General features: G+C 43.8%; 1 protein-coding gene across 1 annotated transcript in view; it reads left to right on the top strand.

The window, feature by feature from the left end:
- The first annotated feature begins 873 nt into the window (after positions 1 to 873).
- Positions 874 to 22470, top strand: part of TTC27 (tetratricopeptide repeat domain 27) — a 552249-nt gene continuing 530652 nt past the window's right edge. Inside the window, exons 1-4 of the mRNA XM_073672636.1 lie at positions 874 to 1003; positions 4270 to 4441; positions 13675 to 13846; positions 19175 to 19304. Of these exons, the coding sequence (XP_073528737.1) occupies positions 4357 to 4441; positions 13675 to 13846; positions 19175 to 19304 (387 nt within the window). The 5' untranslated portion in view covers positions 874 to 1003; positions 4270 to 4356. The remainder of the gene's footprint in view (positions 1004 to 4269; positions 4442 to 13674; positions 13847 to 19174; positions 19305 to 22470) is intronic.

The raw sequence follows: 22470 nt of genomic DNA, 5'->3' as shown, positions 1-22470 counted from the left end.
GCCGAAGTTTCTTTCATATATATACTATCCTTAGGATAGGTCATCAATGTCTGACAGGGGTCCGACACCCCCACCGATCAGCTTATCCTTGGCGGTGGATGCCAGCAGGAAGTACTCACTCGCAGAGCTGCTCCGTCTACTTGTAGTGGCCAGGGCTTGGTACTGCACATCCGCCTCCTATTCAAATCAATAAGAGTACCCTGCGACGGCCACTACAAGTAGACGGAACAGCTCGGCTAGTGAGTACTTCCTGCCGGCGACCACCACCAACAACAACTGATCGGCAGGAGTCGTAAAAGTAGTGGACAGCCTCTAAGTGGTTGTTCCCTATCAATAGGACTAACTGTTGGAGGTCTATAGAATGCAGAGCACAGCTATTCCCAATGAGTGGCTGAGGCCGGCTCTGAACCCCACTAGAGGGTCCCAGCAGGTAGGACCCCCACAATTAGCCTGTTATCACCGACCCTATAGACAGGAGACACCATACAACCTAAGGAAGAACAATGGACCCTGGTAGCAAAGGAATAACATCCAGTGAGAGTTACATTATCCCCTGCGCCAGCTCTAGCACTGGGAAACTGTCAGAAAACAGGAGACTGGCTGCGACTGACATAAAACATTCCGTGCCTGCAGAGCCCTGTCCTGGCACAGGAGGGCGCCACAGACATCAGGGGGCGCCAAGAACCCCTACTGCCGGAGCTCTGGAGCGTGACGTGAACCTCCTTTACACCCACTGACGGCAGAGCTGGCACCGCTCGGGATTGCAGTTTCTACATTACATAAATGGAAACTCAAACCGTGGCCTGTGCTGAGGGACTACAGAGCCATCCTCCCGCCGTCCGCCGGACGTGTGGTCCCGGGAGAAGCACAGTCACAACCTCAGCTTTCCTGCTGGACTGTGGAGAGCAGCACTGCGCGTGCGGGATCACATGACTGCTCCCAGCGTGCTCCGCGACAGTGTCATGGCGGCGCACTGAAGCAGGCAAGCAGCACATGTGTACAGGTGAGAGTCATCACACGGCTCCGCACACAGCTGGTGCTGATGGACTGACAGCTTCCTGACCTCCGGCCGTCACTGCTGTCATCACACCTCATCCAACAGATTTCTGCCCCATCCTTCTTGTGTGTGGTTATAACTGATGGATCATCACAGCTCTGCAGCATGGACAGGGGCTGCTCCCTTTAGGCGCATTCCCTTCTGGTGCATCCATTCTCTTCCATTCTAGATCGTTACATAGACTTGTGGGACTGCTGTGCACCATGGTTTCTTATTTGCAATATGATTACAATGATAAAATGCAAGTCAGTGAGGCGCCGTGATGTGACTGCAAATAAAAGCAGCTACAAAAAATATAAAATTGTCATCAAAGTGGGCAACAAAGGGTTAACTTGCATAGGGCCTCTGATCTCACTGCAGACGCACAGGTAGTGATGCCTCATATCAATTCATGTCACTCCGGCCTGCCCCAAATGGGTTCTGGGCATCAGAGCTGGCATCAAAGTGGGCAGACAGTCAATTTTCACTATTTCAAACTCAGCTCGTTCCACCACGGCTATAACAGTCCAAAACACCTTATTTAAGTCTGTGAAAATTGGATAATTAGCCACTTTGTTACCAGCTCTGATGCCCAGAACCCATTTGGCCAGAATCATGGGACCAGGTCATTTTTACCTTCACACCTCACTTGGAGTTTTGTTCTCATGTTTTAGTACATTATATGATAAAATTAATGGTGCTATTCAAAACTACAACTCGTCTTGTGAAAAAACAAGCCCTCATACAGCCACGTAGATGTCTCTTAGACACTCGCCCATCTTGACCTATCCTAAAGAGAGGCCATGAATATTAAAGTAGTGAGAAGCCTCTGTAAAGGTTCAGCGGGGACATAGGTGTCCAGTAGTAATAAAAGTTGTGAAACTTTCCTTCTATTGCATGTCCCCACCGAATGGGATTTTACACTTTAAAATCATTTTGTAACCTTCAATAATTGCTCTGTCCATGAATGCATTGAGCATCACCTTAGAGGGGCTGCCTATAGAATAGGTCAATATCACATTGGTGGGTTTCTACATCCACTGCACCTACTGATCAGCAGTTATCAGCTCCGACAGTGGTCAGACGTAAGCAATCTTCGCAGAACACCATCCGCAGCTCTGTACATTGTTTAGTGGCCGCTGCCACAAGCTGCAGGTTTTCACCCATTCACTTGAATAGGAGCTGATTCATAGTATCTGGGAATTGCCACTAAGCAGTGTACAGAGCTGCGGTGTTCTGCTTTGTACATTGCTTACATCTGGTCACTCGCGGAGGTGATAACAGTGAACAATAGAGTGCTGGGTGTCTGACCCTCATGAAACTTATATTGATCATCTGTTTCATATTGATGACCTATTGTAAGTACCAGAAACTCCCTGTAAAGTACCATGTAAGTCTGCATCAGAGACCATGTGACTTCATCATCCAGTTCCCCAAATAATGAATGCAGTGCACTATCTCCTTATAATACAGCAACATCCAGTCAGCAAAATCTACACACTCCCATTCTGAGAATGCTTTATACAGTTACTCAATAACCTGGTTGCAGCTACCCTTTAAAACACAAAATGTGACCTGCATCTCTTAAGAGAATAAGGTAAGTGTCAACAAGTGCAGGCTGCCATGACTACTACTGCACAAACATAAGCATACAGCGGCACTCTGTAAGCTCTATCATGCATGCAAACATTGAATATATCACATATAAACTGCACTACTAATATTTAGAATAGGTTCTTGGTGCATAAATGGCCAATTCATGTGTGCTCACCAGCCAGGACAAGCTCCTGTAGGACCCTAGACTTAAAGCATCACTCCAGTGTTTTTTTTATTTTTTATTCCACCGCCGGAGTGGTGTCACTAATGCATGTTCCCTGCATTTACTTTCATACTTATTAGCCGCCGTCTTCATCTTTTGGTCCAGTCGTCTTCTACAGGTTGTGACCTGCCGGATCGCTGCAGTGCTTGCTGGGTGATCCAGAAGTCACAAGTCTATGGGAGCTAGAATGAGGCTGTCAGACTCATAGACTTACACTGAGAGCTTGTGACCGTTACCTCTGACTTCCGGTCAGTCAGACGTTATTATCACAAGAAGGCAGCGCCGGACCGGAAGGCACTGGGAAGAGCTGGAGACGGCGGCTGGTAAGCATAATACTAGGGGCAGGGAACAGATACTGTATTAGTGGCACCACTCCAGTGGGGAAATTAATAAAAAATAACTAAATGCTGGAGTGGTGCTTTAATATTTAGCAAACATACCTCTCAGGAGTTAAAAGCCTACAATTTAAAGGGCAAGTAACCTGAATGCATACATGAACCTTTGTATACTGCAGCATCCAGTTACCCAATATCTGACTGCGGCATGCCTTTATATACGGCATTGGTGGTCATACACAATATACATGGCACGGCTGCCAGGATCGGGCATGTTCCTCTTATCTGTGCACTCAGCATTAGACTATGTGCTCTGACTCCCCATCTGCTCAGCATTAGACTGGGTGCCCTGACTCACCATCCGCACACAATCAGGGGAATGTGTAATGTCCCGCTTTGTCACAAGATGTGAATTGCTAGCCTGGCACGAGGACTGTCTAATTACTGCTCAGCCTCCTTGGGACACCATTTTCTGTTCCTTGTAACACAGACAAATGATTGTCTCTGATTTGCCTGATAACCCAAATATTTATTCAAGATATATTTTTTCTGACCGTTAAACGTTAACTTCCAGGGTTTCGCTTACACATTAGCTCAAAAACTGCCATCTGGATCTCTCTGAGGAGAGTCTGTACCTTCAGAGAACATCTGTGGAGTGAACACGTCAATATCAGACTGAGAGACATAATGAAACCCCATTATTGTAACCCGGCACATAGACTAGTCGTGCCCCACTGTGACACCCGTCTGTTTCAGCAGGCGACCTGTGACATTGGTATCCCACGACTCGCTAACATGGTGCTTAGGATTAATTACAGTGTCCCTTTTTGATGTCTCCCATTAATTACACATTAGATCTCACTGCACCTCTGTGACTTTCCCATCAGTATATCGGTTGGTTGCACAGTGCCCTACAATGCCACCATCCTGTGACACCTCAGTCAGTCACCAACCTTCCCTCAGAGGATATAAGCCTCTGCCCTACATGCCCTTGTTCTGTGATCAGCGATGCAATAGTTGTCCTGTTCTGGTCCTTACATGAACTCACTGTTCTCTTTATATCTCTGCTCATATTTCAGGCATCTGAATTTCCATCAAGCCGTGATCGACTCTTGTCTGCTGTCCCACATCTTCTCACCTGTGTCGTCCTGCACTGATCAGTGTAAATGGAGGCCGCGCTGGAGCTGGACGTCCTCAGGGGCTTTCAATCATCTCCACAGAATCATCAGTATGAGGCAGAAGTGAATGCTGGTAAGAGGCACAGCCCTTACATATAAGATTTCCAACTCCTGGTGTGTCATGACTGAGTTATTGACCATATTGCCAAAATGTCATCAAATCTTTCTGGTGTTCACACAGAAACTCAAGTCTTGCTCTTGGATCCTGTTATATTACAAGAGAATAAAGGGTAATGCACCATCAGAAATCCCACCTCCGGTTTATGCCCACCAGTGGGGCAAGTAGCTGATGCTTTTGACCTGCCAGATCTGAGCACTTTGCTCATAAATACTGAGTCTTTTATATTGTGACCTAATATTGTGATTTGAGTAGCAGCCTCAGGGTTATTATAAGAGACCACCCTATAGGGAACCGCATCACTAGGAGGTCCATATTGTGGGTAACTGCTATGACCGTTTCATTTTTCTTGCTTGTATTGTTAGGTCAAGTTAAAGGGGTTGACCGGAAGTAGCATATTGATAGGATTACTCATTATTGTGAGATTGGTTGGGGGTTCCACACACGGCATGTCCACCAATCAGCTAATATCTGGTATTAGCAATGTATGGAGCAGACCACTGCAGCTCCGCAATCTGTTTAGTGGCCGCTGCAGTATATCTCCAATCCCAAGGTGTCAAGCCCCCACTGATCTCATATTAAAGACCTATCCAATAGATAGATCATCAGTATGTCAGTCCTTGATAACCCCTTAAATACTCTGCAAAAATGCCAACATCTGCATATGTTACATGTGGATTTGTCCGTCCTGTTAGATTTGTCCATCCCTCTAGGGTCTTCCCTAGAGATGAGCAGATCACTCTCCGCAACTCCGGTCCATGGTCCAGGTCAGTGCTCACTGGCTGTGGACAGGCGCTATGCTAACCCTGTGGGATCTCAGGCTTGGCTGATGATTATCCAGGCTGTGAAAAACATCACCTGTGCGCTGCACGTCATACCAATCAGGCCTTGCCAGTTGGGCGTTTGGAACGCTGTGCCGGGGAACTCGGATCTCAGGTAGTTCACGCAGCTCCTGTACATGGCCAGAGAGCACTGACCTGGGCCATGGACCGGGGTTGTGTGAAGTGATCTTCTCATTTCTAGTCCTCCCTCATTACGTTCAGCAAAAGAGCTATTCTGAAGCATGTCTCCCTCAACAGAAAACTCAGCTGGACCTTTTGGCCGCTGTAGGAGAAATTTGTAGCCGTCTGTAGCGCCCCCAGTGATAGCAGTTAGTAAGTGGGGGATTTCTATTGCTAGACATGGAGTAAACTGCAGTTATATTAGGGCTCGCCCAGATTTCTAACAGTTCACTTTAAAATAAAACTACAGATTAGCTCAGGCCATGTTCTCACTTATGTTGGAAGCCAAATTTGATGGAAGGAGAGCACAGAATGCTGCTCTATCATTGTGGCAGAATGCCACCTTCTCCATAAAGCTGTCATTGAAATTTCTGCCTCGTCAACTGTAAGCGCCATTATTAAGTGGACATCAGCTGAGTCATGAAGCTGAAGACCACAAGCGCTGCCGCAAACACTATGACAAAACCACCAGTGATGTCACTTTGCCTAGGAAAATTTCGACATGTCCACCAGCGTATTAAAGACACAGTGTGCACATAACCTAAGTCATACACTTCTGACATGCTGCTATTCACACATTTTTGATCATGGGAGCAGTGCATCCATGAAATTCCAGTTTTTCACGAAATTCCCAGTTACAATGGAGATATACTGGGCAATATCCTGCGGTCCCACAGATAATGAGTAGTGGTGCTCTTGTGTGGCCACCACTCCACACTAACTGCACATGTCAGAGCTCCGTTCTTGGGAATGGTGGGAGTCCCAGCAGTCAGACGTCCAGCAGTCAGCAGAGTGTCACATAGCCTAGTTGGAAATAACTATAATTCATGGGATTTCCAGTATAAATTGTAGAATTATAATTTGGCAAGATATTTGAGTTTTTCAAAAGACAACATAGATCATATTTATTACTTGGGCTTTTTAACCCCCTCACGACATGCGTAGTACATGTGCTGCGCATGCCGTGTCCCCCCCCCCCCCCTTTGGTGCGGGCTCCGGCCCTGAGCCCGCACTTTTCTGGGCACATGTCAGCTGATTCTTACAGCTGACATGCGCCCGCAACAGCCGTGGGTGGAATCGCGATCCACCCCCGGCTGTTAACTAGTTAAATGCCGCTGTCAAACTCTGACAGCCGCATTTAACTTGCTCGCTGTTGGCTCTGCCCATGAGCGACCCCGTCATGTGATCACGGGTCACCGATGGGTTGGCATGACATCTCGGGGTCTGGATGAGACCCCTGTGGTTGTCATATCTGATTTGCTATGAGCGCCACCCAGTGGTCGGTGTTCATAGCAGATGAGCACTTTTGTTAATGTGTAACAGAGACGATTGGAAAATCACAGCTTCAAATCTCCTGTGGAGACTATTGAAGCAAGTAAAAAGTAGAAAAAAATGTTTTTAAAAATATGTAAAAAAATATATATATATATGAAAGTTTAAATCACCCCCCTTTCGCCCCATTCAAAATAAAACAATAAAAAAAATCAAATATACACACATTTGGTATCACCATGTTCAGAATCGCCCGATCTATCAATATAAAAAAAAAAATCAGATCAGTAAATGGCGTAGCGATGAAAAAAATCTAAACGTCAGAATTACGTTTTTTGTTGCCGCAACATTGCAATAACAGGCGATCAAAAAATCGTATCTGAACCAAGATGGTATCAATAAAAACATCAATTCGGTGCGCAAAAAACAAGCCCTCACTCGGCCCCAGATCCTGCAAAATGGAGATGCTACGGGTCTCGGAAAATGGTGCCTTTTTTTTTTAAACAAACTTTGGATTTCTTTTCACCACTCAAATAAAAAAGAACCTATACATGTTTGGTGTCTACGAACTCGTAGTGACCTGGAGAATCATAATGGCAGGTCAGTTTTACCATATAGTGAACGTGGTAAAAAAAAATAATAATAATAAATTGTGGAATTGCACTTTTTTTGCAATTTCACCGCACTTGGAATTTTGTTTCCTGTTTTCCGTATACGTTATGGTAAAACCAATGGTGGCCTTCAAATGTACAACTCGTCCCGCAAAAAAACAAGTCCTCACATGGCCATATTGACCGAAAAATAAAAAGGCTATGGCTCTGGGAAGAAGGGGAGCAAAAAATGAAAGCGCAAAAATGGAAAAGGGCTGTGGCGTGAAGGGGTTAAGCACGTCAACTGTAAGGGTAAATTCACATGATATGCCCTGTTAAATCCCATCCATATGTAGGGGATAAAATTCATACAGAATAATGAGCACGATGCGGGTTTTCAGTTGCATAGTATGCTGTTTGTTTTGTGGAAATTACATAGATTTTGACCCCAGAATTGACCCTTCAAAACGGACAGACCCGGCCCCGCACTGTCCCTGGCCCTGCACTGTCCCCGGCCATTTCCTTCAGTCCTACAGGCATGAATGGAGTGACAGCAATAGTGTCAGCAGTGCTGCTGTATTCAATCCCGCTGCATTAAAGAACTGGATATTGGGACCCCCATTCTGGTGATCAGTGGGACCCCAGCATTTAGACATTTATCACTTGTCCTTAGCAAAAACACTTTAAAGCTTTCATCTTGTATCTATCACCATCGTACTAGCAGCACAAAGGGAGGACGTACATCAAATCATGACCGTAGCAGAAGACCTTGTAGATAAATACTATCTATATAATCGCACTTCACTGCAACTTGATGGAGCTGATAATTGAAGACACTTCTGATAAATGAATGCATATTATTAATGTCTGGTCCTTACAGGTCCCTCCTTTTGTTGGCGCTCAAATTTTAATAAAAAATAGGGTTCAGTGATCCCTGATTATCTGTAAAAGTCAGATCGCAGATAAGCGATGAAGCAGAGGCTGAGAGGAGTGGCCATGCTTGTGTGCTGCTTTCTTCACAGTCTATAGGGCTTTCATTTAAAGGGTTTTCCCCCCAAGCAAAAGTTCATTTTAATCAATAGATCTTGGAATGATAATAATTTCCACAATTGGATGAGTTTAAATAAAATGTTCCTGTCCTGAGATAATCTTATAATTGTGCCCCTGCTGTGTACTGTGTAATGGCTGTGTCTGACAGTACAGGGACATGGTCTGATCATACCACATCTCCTGGGCAGGGGAGGAAGGGAAAGAGTATACAGAAATTACAGCTCAGGATAGCAGCTGATTCTTACTTTGAAGTAAAACATTGCTTAAAAACAGGCAGGGAAATGTTTTGTCTCACAAAATGAATCCTCTATGATCCCGTACTGTAATATCTGTATTCTCCTTAACCCCCCCCCCCGCCCAGGAGCTGTGGTATGATCAGACCATGTTCCTGTACACGGTCAGACACAGCCATTACACAGTACACAGCAGAGGCACATTTATAAGATTATCTCAGCACAGGAACATTTTATTTAAACACATCCAATTTTGGAAGTTATTATTATTCCAAGATCTATTGATTAAAATGAACTTTCGTTCATGGGAAAACCCCTTTTAATGTCCTGATTTTGACCTTTCCACATGGTTGGTGATAAATGCATGATGTTTGGGAGCCATGATCCCTACACTGGTGGTCCGGGTCCTGATACTATAATTCCTGCTCTGCTCTGGGTTTCTGAGGATTTAATGGAACAGAAGTGTACATGCTTGACTGCTGCACCATCCTCCTCACCCATTGCAGTAATTGGTGGCACCCCGAGGTGATACATGCTGTATGGTTGATCTGTATGGGATCTGATTATTTTTGAGCACCCATAGACATGAGTACATGAGTCTCATCTGAAATCCAGATCTAGTGCTTGCTGCAATGTTTTTCGTTGGGACATTTGGTCCATGTATAAAAAAGACGGTCATCTGAACAGTTCAATTGAATACCGTGGTCCGAGTGCTGTCCGAGAAATGTCTATTTTTTCAAGACACAGCACTCGTGCCGAAAATAAGGTTGTGTGAACATAGCCTTAGTGAGCCACTTGCTACTTGAGAAGCTCAGAAGACATAGACGTTAGAGAACTGACAGTGTTTTTGCTGGTCTTTTTTTTCCTGGAGAAAATCCATGATTGCATATTCAGGGCTCTGAAGCGTGTGCTTAGCAAGCAGACAAATAGTGTACAGTGACAGCACGGATGAGTCCTCGGGTCACCTCCTGTTACTGAGAAATGAGATAGACGTGCACCAACCTTGACTAGAAGTTTAGCTAAAAATCTGTAAGCAGTGGATTGACCGCTGCTAGGGCAGTCGTGAATGTGCACGGTTAGGACCAATTTCATACTGTCCCTTTAATCTATTCATAAGGGGCTGCTGTAACTAAAAAAGCAAAATCCATTTTGCCTTCTTATCGATTATGGGGCCACGTTGAGAGATCTGCAGATTAATATGCAGTTGTAGCATAAATGTGCTCGCATTACAGGCTTTTTTTACATCTTTTATTTATCTTTTTAAGCTAAGATGTGTTTGGAAAAATGAATATTTGAGAAGAAGGAAAAACCGAGATAAAGAGAGAATAATTCTCTATATTCTGGTTTTGAAAATGTGTTTCAATACATAGGCATTTTGCTATTTAATTTCCATGTTCCTTAATGTTTTGTGCTTGTGAGAAGACCATATTAACGTGGTTCACTGAGGTCTTGGAGACATGTCAGAAGATCTCGTCAATGCAATCTGAGAGCTTACACTTCATACTCTGTAAACTCTGCAGCGTGTGACTTCGGGCCCTCTGTCCACCATGAGTGCATTGTGGTTAGTGGCAATAGTACTGGTCTTCTCATTATAAGCCAAGGGATCTTTTGGGTCACTATGGGCTCCAGGGCCCATGTGCGACTGCAGCGCCTTCACCCACTATAGCTACTCTCCTGCTTTACACAGTCAAATTTTTTTAGCACACATATTTTTAATACATTTAAAGAGGACTTTTCACTGGATTTTTTTAATTTAAACTTAGTCCATCATCCAATCGCTGTTGTTCCACTGATTCTGGAACAGTTGTTCTTTTTCTTTTGTGTCTCTGCCTTCCAAAGTTATGCCCCTGGGAATAAAGATGCAGATTTTTTCGTCAACCAACTGGGCTTGTAGTACTTCTCTGTTGGCGCGGACATGTTTTGATTGGCCATTGTCAGAGGAGAAAAAGCAGACGCCCGCAGAAAAGTTCTGTGGCATACGCCCAGTTAAAAGGAGAATTTGCACCTTTATTACCAGGGGCATAACTTTGGAATAGAGGGGCACAGAACCAAAGGAAATACTTTTCAGGGATCAGTGGCAGAGCACAAATTGGAGGAGGTTTTCATTGTAAATTTAAACGAGTAAAAGATCCTCTTCAAATGGAAAAATTACTATTTTATTATTGGATGGCCTCTTTATGTTAGAAATCAATTATCTAATAGCCCAGCAGAAAACTTTTAGATTAGAATCTCACATGGGAAGATAAGAAAAAAGAAGATCTAAGTAGTAGTAATCTACACAGATCTCTACATATTGTCCCCAAACAGCAGGTAATAAAGACGATCATATGCCTAGACTCAATCCGTCTCAGATCAGCACTCAGGGACCTGAGCTTATATATGTGCCCCCCTTATACCGTTCAGTCTCTTCATGCCTTGTGATTTTGCCATTCTTGCATTGCCTGTCCTTTCACCGCTTACTACTAAATGGCAGCAGTAAAACTTGTGATCTTTAGTCACTCACATTTCAGATATTAGCGCTGTTCATCATTATCTTAAATTGCTGCTAGACATTCTTTTTTATAGTACTATTTCTCAGAACGCTCCAGTCTAGCTGTGATCATGTAGGTGGATGTGAATTATGGTTACACATTATTCCAGGGCTCTTGAGTTTGTCATAATGTTGTAATTTCTTTACTGACCCAAGTGAGTAGATTTTTGTTATAAAGTCTTCCCCTAGGATCCAATTGATATAACCATCCTAAACTGATTGATATTGTTCTCCTACTGCCGGGCTATAGGATAATCACCTCCTTTATTCCACCTATTAGCGCTAATGAGGCTCTTTGCTTCAGTGCCAAGTTTTAGCCTTAGACTTCATAAAAGTATTCTCAATAGAAAAATCCCAGTAATGAGGAGCCTATAAACCTCCAAAGTCATCACTTCACAACTAACCACTTGAGTTGTTTTCTATTAATGTTTATGTAAGTTCTGATTGTTGCGCTACAAAAATACAAAGTAAGATGTAATAGTGACTGAAGAGCGGAGTAAGACTTTTTTTTTTCTGGTTAATTTCACCTCTCTGTTGTGGACATGTTGGTAAAGTATTGGGCCCCTAATGAGTTAATTTTTCAAGTCCAAGTGGGTGTTCTCAGAGAGTTTTCACTGGGGGTGTGTACTTCTTCCTCTTGTATGATGTTGACCAATTATAAGCCGGCAGCAACACAGGAAAAATAACTACATGCCCCCACAATAGCTCAGAACTGGCTACTCCTGTGTGAGATGTAAAGACAGCTAGATCTTAATGCAGAGTGATTACAAATTGAGCACAGCAGACATAAATGTGATTACTGACCCCTTTGTCTCATTTCTTAACAGGCAGTGTGGGGAGAGGGGTAGTACATCAGAAGTGATTGTGCTAAAAGAGTAGAGGAGCTGATAGAAGCTTTTGTAATGTGACACTGCTAAACTCAGCTGTACTGCACCCCCCCACTGACTGCCAGGAGATCAAAGCTCAAAGGTGTCAGTAATTACACTTGTCTGTTTTACTCACAGCAACTTGTAATCACTCTGCAGTAAGATCAAGCTGTCTGTCATTACATCCCACACAGGAGTAGCCTGTTCTGAGCTATTGTGGGGATGTGTTCTTCTTTATCCTGAGTGTTGCTACCTGCCTACGATTATGCAATGTCATACAAAGTGGAAAAATACACGCCCCCAGTGAAAGCTGTCTGCCAACGCCCACTTGGGCTAAACGGTAATTAACTTATGAGGTGTCAGATACTTTCATTACTAATGTAATGGGTCTGGGAGGTGGAACCTCTGAGCAACTACACAAAGGGGCAGTCCTTGTAAGGAAGCGGGTGGCTCCCAGGGAAGGCGGGCAGGTAGTCACGGCAAGTGACAGGGACAGTCTCTGGGTAGATGGGCAGGAGGTCACGGCAAGTGACGGGGACAGTCTCTTGACAGGCGGATGGTCACAGCAAGTGACAGCATGGTAAGAGTCTCTAGACAGGCAGGTGGTCACGGCAAGTGACAGCAGGGAAAGAGTCTCTAGATAGACTAGCAGGAGAGCGCTCCCAGGTGAGCGGGCAAGAATCTCTGGACAGGCAGGTGGTCACGGCAAGTGACGGCAGAGCCTCCAGGTAGGCTAGCAGGCAGGTAGCAGGTGAGCGCTCCCAGGTGAGCGGGCAAGAGTCTCTGGACAGGCTGGTGGTCACGGCAAGTGACGGCAGAGCCTCCAGGTAGGCTAGCAGGCAGGTAGCAGGTGCGCGCTCCCAGGTGAGCGGGCAAGAGTCTCTGGACAGGCTGGTGGTCACGGCAAGTGACGGCTGAGCCTCCAGGTAGGCTAGCAGGCAGGTAGCAGGTGAGCGCTGCCAGGTGAGCGGGCGGGCAGATCCATAGACAGACTGACAGGAGTTGGAAGGCAGACTGTCGGACCGCAGGAATGCAAGCAGAGATCTGGCAGGTAACTGGCAGGTATCTGGTAATGGGACCTGAGGGCTGAAGCAGAGTTGAAAGGCTTTGCAACAACATTGCTCGGGCACCTCCATTTTGGAGGAGGTGCCTTATATATGGTGAGGTCCTCCAGCCATTGGCCGGGGACTCCTTAGGACGGCGCGCGCGGCCCCTTTAAGAGAGGGGGAGCGCGCGCGCGCCCTAAGCACAGAGGCTGGGAAGCAGCGCGCGCTGCCAGCAGAGCGGGTGGAAGCCGCCGGGCACGGAGCGGAGAGGTGAGGGGAACGGCGTCTCTGCCTAGCAGGAGGCAGGGACGCCGACGCTACAACTAATATCTTCGCAACGTAGAGATGGGTGAAATTAGCAAAAAAAAGTTTTATTCTGCTCTTTAGCCATTACATTTTGTGCGGAGTTCAAAATTTGGTGACAGGTTCTTTTTAAAACCTGTGCATCTTAGGCATAAAAGAAATGTGTATTATTATTTATCGATTGCCCTGGAGACAATGTGATCATAACTATTGTTCTAAACTAAACTAAAGTAATTAATTAACTTGCTTTTTGACACAAGTCTTCTGGCTAATAAAACTATATTTTCTTTTTTACAGAAATCGTAGCATTGTTACATTTGCTGTTTGAAGGTAATTTTGAGGGTATTGTGCTGAGTCCATTCATACATGAGATCTTTGGAGCTCCAGAGCCAGAAGAAAATTTTGACTTTTATCTGGAAAGACAGATTGCTGCTTTCCTGGACTCACCTGCAGATCTAAACAAGGACAGGTAATTCACCAGCTACTAAATTGTGGGATTTTTTTTCTGTATTCATTTTGTATTTTTTTTGTACCATTATGTAATAGTTGGTCAGTGGACTCATTGCTTATCAAAATAAAAAAAAATAATGTTTGCAAAAGACAGACAAGTTAATACTTGGCTTAAAATGCCAGGACCGGTGATGATTGGAAGTTGGCATATTTACAGGTCAGACGTGGATGTCATAGACAGTCAACCATGAATTACTTATGATGGTAACATTGCTCCTGCAGGGGTTCTGTGTACCAGATAAATTAAATGTTTGGATAGATGAATGGGATAGATTATGGACAGGTGGGATAGATTATGGACAGGTGGGATAGATTATGGACAGGTGGGATTGATAATGGACGGGTGATATTGATAATGGACAGGTGGGATAGATAATGAACATGTGGAATAGATAGTAGACGGGTGGGATAGATAGTAGACCAGGGGTCCCAACGTCTGGCTCGGGAGCCATATGTGGCTCGCGGGCTCGTGACGTGTGGCTCCTTGCTCTCTGCCAGCTTGGTGCATTATCACCAGGTTTAGCAAACAACTATGAAGAGCAGGTCTCCAGATGGTGGATTTTGTGAGTAGCCCTGCACAGAAGAGCAGATCTGAATGTGCATATTCTGGCCTTGGGGGTTTGGCTTTGATTTAAGTATGGTACGCTGGAGACCAGATAATGCTGTCAGAGGAGGTGCTTGAAGCTGAAGCTGGATGCGACAGTGTGGTGTAGTGCTTGATGGGAGAATACTGAATGGGGGCAAGATAGGAAATCCTGGATCTTGGTATACTGCCTTGGTGTGATTTCTATGGAAAGACTTTGGTCATTATACCAGTAATGGGGGCTCTATGAGTGGGGCGGGAGCTGAATGTAGCTTGTGACACTCTCTGAAAGCTGAATGTGGCTCTAAAGGTCAGGTTGGTGATCACTGCAATAGACGGATCGGATTGAATAGATAGATAAACGGATGAGATGAGTTGACTGGATGGGGAGAGATCTGAATATATTAATATGATACGGAGAATACAGCAGGGTGTACATACATTACACAGGGTAAAGAGCAGTGTGTACTTGTATATACCCTGTTGTATACAGATACAAGAGAACGCAGGGTCTGCAGGAGGAGCTGTGTCAGCAGCATGCACAGGAACAGTGTAAGCTCTACCCACCCACACAGCAAGCCACACCCATCCCGAAGTAAGCCACACCCACATAGTAAGCCACACCCACCAGTTTCCAGAGCCCAGAACTGAGGGAGGATTGACCTGACATCCCAGGAAGCCGGAGACTCTCAGCCAGAGATCGTGTGACCAGAGGGGCAGCTCAGGATACAGCAGGGTGCGGAAAAGCAATGTATTTAGTGAGGTGCTTATCTATGGGAGATAGTTCTCATGAAAAGGACATGTAAAGCAGTGTCCAACCCCTTTAATGTTTAATTAACAAAAGCAACCATCCCCAAAAAACAAGCGGAGACGGGGAACTGCAACCCCTGGCAAAAATTATGGAATCGCTGGGCTCGGAGGATGTTCATTCAATTGTTTAATGTTGTGCCATGTCTGTGTTTTTTTCAACAACAACAGCTCTCCAAGGTGTGATCACTCCTTTTCAGATGCAGACTAACGAGCAGATCTAATTTGATGCAGGTGTTAGTTTTGGAAATGAAAATTTACAGGGTGATTCCATAATTTTTTCCCTCTGCTTGGTCTGAAAAAAATTACCCTTAGGCTGTGTGCCCACGATGCGTTTTTTAAGCGTTTCCGCAGCGGCAAAAACGCGCAGAAACGCTTAAAAAACGCATGGTAGAAGGCCTGCCATGTCCCCCAATGATAATCCACATGCTGCGGAAATTTCCGCTGCGGATTATCATTGCGGAAAAAAACGCAGCACTACCAATTATTTTGCGGAAGTGCTGCATTTTCGTCGCCATTGACTTGCATTAGAAAGCGCCAATTCCACAAGACTGCATCTGTACTTGCTTAATTGGCGCGTTCTAATGTGCGGATGGTACGCGGGTGTGGAGGACAGGCTCTCCTCCGCACCCAGGTACCCTAAAAGCTGTAAAAAAAAATAAAGAATAAAATAAAAAATAAAGATCATATTCACCTTCCGACGGCCCCCGGACTCCTTCCCTGTGCTTGCCTGCAGATCGCGCAGGACTGAAGGGCCTGTGATGACGTCACAGTCATGTGACGGCAGGTCTTTCAGTATGGCGTACCACGATCTGCCGGCAGCCAGCACAGGAGGGCAGCAAGACTGCAGGGGCCATCGGAAAGTAAGTACAGGTTTATTTATTTATTTTTTTACATTCATTCTCTCGGGTCACACTATATAAATCCATGCTGTTTGCATGGATTTATATAGTGTGACCGAGTTGTCAAGCACTTTCCAAGTGATGCTAAAATCGCTTGGAAAACGCTTGATAACCCGCATGCGGAAATGCATGTGAAGAACGCTTCACATCCGCATGTCACTGGCAGGGAAAACGCATGTACAATCTGCATGTACAATCTGCATGTACAATCCGCATGTGTTTTTTTTCTGCCAGGGAGATGCAGAAACGCTCAGGAAAAAATCCTTAGCATTTCTGCATCGTGGGCACATAGCCTAACTGAGCACCACATTTTTAATCTTGATTTCTGTTAATGTTTCCTAAAGCCCTAAAGTTGTCATTTGAAATGACTTTAGTTTTGAGCCATGTCTGTGATCTGCTTTTTTTCTACAACATTAAACAACTGAATGAACATCCTCCGAGCCCGGTGATTCCATAATTTTTGCCAGGGGTTGTACTTCAAATAATGGTACATTGCAGTAATTGTCCTGGCTGACCTGTTCTTTCTAAATATTCGGTGTGATCCCATTATTAAATAGAGGATCTCTGTGTAATGCATTTCACAAGATGTGTGCAGATACCATATGGCCGCTTATAAATTTCTTGGGTCATAACCGCACTGATTTATACTGGTGTCTTGAATTATTTAGTAGATTTGGACATTTAATTTGTTTAGCTTTGATTCTCATGAATTCCTTGGGGAATATAGAATTATATACTGTTCTTGGATTCATTTGCCATCTCGTAATCTCTGCTCACATTCAGCTGTTTGGGTTTTGTGCCCATAAAACTTAGTATAATATTGTACAAATTTATGTGTTACATTGTCTTCTGGTCTAAGGCAGGGTTCACATCATGTTTGACCCTACGCTTAGTGGCTCTTTTGGAGCTTACGTCTGAAGCCCTATAAAGTGGGATTCAGGCTTATTCACTGACGGGGCGATTGACTTTGATGCATTGACTATAATGATACGGCCAAAAATGATGTCGACAGAGCGCACTGTGACTCCGTCTGCATCAATATAGGTTTATTTATTATGCTTTTCTTATATAGCGCCATTAATTCCACAGTGTTTTATAGAAATCATCATCACTGTCCCGATTGAGGCTCACAATCTAAATTCCCTATCAGTATGTGTTTGGAGCGTGGGAGGAGACTGAAGTACCCGGAGGAAATCGCCTGGTTTCCTCCCACACTCCAAAGATATACTGATAGAGACATGGAGAACATACAAACTCCTTACAGATGTTGTCCTTGGTGGGATTTGAACCCAGGACTCAAACGCTGCAAAGCTACTGTGCTAACTACTGAGCCACCGTGGCCCCATCAGCACCTATACCCAAATCCTGTTTTGCGAGTGTTCAGACAAAAGCCCCAAAGGAGCCATGGAACATAGGGTGAAACATGATGTGAACATAGCTTTAGTCATTCACTCATAAATCCATGCTTTGATCCCCACTGCAATGATGAGTGTGCAAAATTGTTCCCATTCTTGTGTTTAGTTTTCTTGCGTTTTCATTTTTTACAAGCAATTAAAGTTTTTTGCACAAAAGTATGAAAAGATGGTTTGATACTTATGGTTTTGTATGGTAAATATGGAAATCTGCTCCACTGATGGTGTCACTCTCCACCGAGTCGTAGAGCAGCTGCCTCCTCCTATATACTCCTGGAATTAGAGCCGGATCCAGAGGTGTGAACCTGCGGATGTCCTAATCATTTGGGGTTTGCATAAGTTGTGCCCTTTCCAATCACACATTTGGAATATCCTCATCATCATCATCATTATTATTATTTTATTTAATTTTTAGAGCGCCATTGATTCCATGGTGCTGTACGTGAGGAGGGGTTACATACAAAACACCAATATAAACTACGGTGAATAAACTAACAATGACAAACTGGTACAGAAAGGAAAAGGCCCTGCACTTGCGGGCTTACAGTCTGGATATATCCTAAATGTATTTCCCTAGAAACCGGTTACTGGAACTGTAAATATAGAAAATTCACAAAAATTAAATTCCTCCCTTAATCTTTCTTTATTTGATCCGATTTTGTCTCTGATCACAGTTTAAAGGGACTCTGTCAGCACAGAATGTCTGTTCAAAGCAAGTACAGGCGCTCGGTGCACCCTTGGACTGGCCAAACATTTAAGTGCACCTTTCCATCACCTTGTTTTTTCTCTCTATCTCCCCCCTCTTTGATTGATAGCTCTGGTTTATAGAGTCAGAGAAGGGTGGAGATAGATGGAAAACAAGCAGGTGAGAAGGTGTACTGAGCAAATGATCGGCCACACCAAAGGTGCACTGACCAACTGTACAAGGTTTGAACAGACATTCTGTGCTGACAGAATCCCCTTTAACAGAAATATATAAAGAAATCCTCTGTGTGGCTCTAGAATAACTGGTTCCAGTTGGAGCCTCACCTTTTTGCCTTGTTTGTAATATGCGTAATAGCCAAACCACACCCACTTGGTAATCCACACCTTCAGCTTCTACTAGATGCTTAGTTTCCATAATATACAGAATAGTGAAGGGGTTAAGTTTATTTTCTGTTTACTTTTATCGTTCATTTCTTGGGCTTATCATTAAAGGGAATCTGTCAGTACCTTTTTGCTATATGACTGTTGCACCCTGTAAACTAAGTGATACATCGTTGTAATCGGGGTTTCGGCCTCTACCTCATGATGCTGTCAGATTACTTAGCAAAAACCTGCTGACAGATTCACTTTAAATACCTGAAAATGTAAAGGACATCCTCAATTTGTTTAAAAAGGAAAACATTTCATTAAAAAATAGTGATCCTCCTGTGTTCACTGATTTTCAGAAGCCAAACTTTACTTGTGAAAAGGCAACGTACAATTCATCATGTATTGCCTTATAGCCCAACAAGAACTACATTTTAGTATTGTAGGTTTGGAACTGAATATTATAGAAGAGTGAGCAGTGCGTGTTAACTGCTTTCTTTTTTTTAATGTAGGCAACTACTGGTGTTTCTTTTGGGAGTCGGCTGCCTCCATCTCTTTGTGCAGAGTAATTGGACGGGACCCCCTGTGCTTTCTGAGCCTCATGACTTTTTGCCATCACAACTGCTTGAGCGCTTTACAGCGGTATGACTTATCTCTAATATACACCTATTTATATTGATTGTATCCATGTTTCATCTACTGCTGAACCAATGACATATATTATTACTTTCCAAAGCAGGGGTCTCAAACTTAGACGGGTAAATGGGTCGCACATAGAAAAATTTGAATATGAAGCGAGAAGATGACGTTTTCAATGATACCATTATTTTTCTATATGACTTTTTGTTCATCACCTTTTTTTGGTGTGGTTTTTATTTTGTTTATTGATGTTTATTTTTGGTGTTATAGTACAGGTCTTTTCTTTTACTTCAACTTTTACATAAAACAGCATTTTTAGTGGCCAAATATCATTCCATTATTTTTTCATTCTTTATTTCACATTTATTTTATGTTTTTTTCTTTTTTTTTTTTTTTTACCTCCAATCAGTCCCACCCAGTAATAAAGTTTTACGTTCATCCCCATACAGTAATTCTGGCCCCCATCCTGTAATAATGTCTCCAATTCTGTTATAAGGTCACCTGTGACTCATCCTGTAATAATGGTTACCTATCCTGTAATAATGTTCCCAATCCTGTAATAATGTTCCCAGTCCTGTAATGATATCCCCAAGCCTGTAATAATGTCCCCAAGCCTGTAATAATGTCCGTCACCCTATAATAATGTCCCTCGTCTTGTAGTAATGTCCCTTGTCCTGTAATAATGGTCCCCTGTCCTGTAATAATGGTCCCCTGTCCTGTAATAATGTCCCCTGTCCTGTAGTAATGTTCCTCATCCTGTAATAATGTACCTCGTCCTGTAATAATGGTCTCCATCCTGTAATAATGGTCTCCATCCTGTAATAATGGTCTCCATCCTGTAATAATGTCCCTCTTTCTGTAATAATGGTCTCCATCCTGTAATAATGGTCTCCATCCTGTAATAATGTCCCTCGTCCTGTAATAATGGTCTCTGTCCTGTAATAATGTCCCCATCCTGTAATAATGGTCTCCGTCCTGTAATAATGGTCTCAATCCTGTAATAATGTCTCCATCCTGTAGTAATGTCCCTCGTCCTATAATAATGTCCCTCGTCCTATAATAATGTCCCTCGTCCTATAATAATGTCCCTCGTCCTGTAATAATGGTCTCCGTCCTGTAATAATGGTCTCAATCCTGTAATAATGTCCCCTGTCCTCTAGTAATGTCCCTCGTCCTGTGGTAATGTCCCTCGTCCTGTGGTAATGTCCCTCGTCCTGTGGTAATGTCCCTCGTCCTGTAGTAATGTCACCTGTCCTGTAATAATGGTCTCTGTCCTGTAATAATGGTCTTCGCCTTGTAATAATGGTCTCCATCCTGTAATAATGTCCCTCGTCCTGTAATAATCGTCTCTGTCCTGTAATAATGCCCCCACCCTGTAATAATGGTCTCAATCCTGTAATAATGTCTCCATCCTGTAGTAATGTCACCTGTCCTGTAATAATGGTCTCTGTCCTGTAATAATGGTCTTCGCCTTGTAATAATGGTCTCCATCCTGTAATAATGTCCCTCGTCCTGTAATAATCGTCTCTGTCCTGTAATAATGTCCCCACCCTGTAATAATGGTCTCTGTCCTGTAATAATGGTCTTCGCCTTGTAATAATGGTCTCCATCCTGTAATAATGTCCCTCGTCCTGTAATAATCGTCTCTGTCCTGTAATAATGTCCCCATCCTGTAATAATGGTCTCAATCCTGTAATAATGTCTCCATCCTGTAGTAATGTCCCTCGTCCTATAATAATGTCCCTCGTCCTGTAATAATGGTCTCAATCCTGTAATAATGTCCCTCGTCCTGTAGTAATGTCACCTGTCCTGTAATAATGGTCTCTGTCCTGTAATAATGGTCTTCGCCTTGTAATAATGGTCTCTGTCCTGTAATAATGTCCCCATCCTGTAATAATATCCCTCGTCCTGTAATAATGTCTCCTGTCCTGTAATAATGTTCCCAATCGTGGTCCCATCTTATAGAAATGTTCCCATCCTTGTCCCCTTCTTGTGACAATATCCCCCATTCTGCTGCTCTTTACATACATGTGAAAATAAACCTAAAGAGCGGGTGCTCCATGTGAACAATGTCACAGCACATCAGTGGAGGGGGAAGAAGTGTTAAACTCCCCTTTGGTAGATGTGAAAGGTGGGTGGTGGACATCCAAGGGGGGCCACACTCTTCAGTCAGGAACCACCAAGGTCAGATAAGGGAGGTCGATTTATTCAACACACAACGCGTTTCAGGGACGATCCGTCCAGCCTGAGACATCTTCAAATGCATTCATTTTAAGGGGTTCGTCTCATTTTCAGCATCTATGAGATATCTACTGAATATGCTGTTTAGTTGGATTTTTTTGTAAGTTCTGTAGACTACAATTGAAAGAGCCACATGTTATAAACTTTCCACTGCAGATTTTGCTGCATATTTGCATGAAATCCGCAAGAAAAGCTCGTCTTGTCATCGATTTCGATGTGAACTTGGAGAGGATTTCATCGTGTACATTGCATTGTATTTCGGCAGACGAATGTATTTTCGGTGCAAATGCGATCCGACACAACATTGGCGCTTGGACCAATGTTAGTCTATGGGACCGTGCACATCTCAGATTTTTCCTTGAAACTATGCATGCCCGAGTTTGGTCTGATATTCAGATCGCACTTGGCCATAAAAATCAGTGAATCCGTGGAAACCGTTGGACTGCACTTGGTTGACATCAGAGTGCAGTTCGATTTCCTCACACTGATACAGCGGAGAAGATGGAGAAATTCATCCAAGAAAATCGGATCACACTCTATTCACTGTTTGATCAGTGTCGTCTCCATAATCGGCCCGATTCTCGGATGAGATAATCTTCTTTCGTCTGCACCTGAACTTTGAGAGATGCGGGAAGTTTTCCCATTTTTTTCTGGAATATTTATTTGCTATAAATGCAGTGTCCTCCCTCACTATTTTTCTACCTTGTTTGAGAATTTCCAATTTCTCATGAAGCAAACTCGAGAAAATATTGCAAAATATCACAACATGCTAGCAAAGCCCTTAAGTTGTATTTCTCATCGCACGTTGAGACAAAGCACAAGATAAGTAAGGACTCCTCTATATCTGCTTGGGGAGGAAGGGGTCAGGCTGCTCACCAATCTAAAGAACAAGGGTGCTGGGTTGGCATGATGGCTGCTTTTGGGTGAT

The sequence above is a fragment of the Phyllobates terribilis genome, unplaced genomic scaffold, assembly GCF_046119375.1.
Source record: "Phyllobates terribilis strain yellow unplaced genomic scaffold, ASM4611937v1 Scaffold_3__8_contigs__length_932513732, whole genome shotgun sequence".
In the NCBI taxonomy this organism is placed as follows: Eukaryota; Metazoa; Chordata; class Amphibia; order Anura; family Dendrobatidae; genus Phyllobates; species Phyllobates terribilis.
The sequence above is the reverse complement of the archived record's forward strand: the minus strand, read 5'-3'. Positions and strand labels throughout refer to the sequence as shown.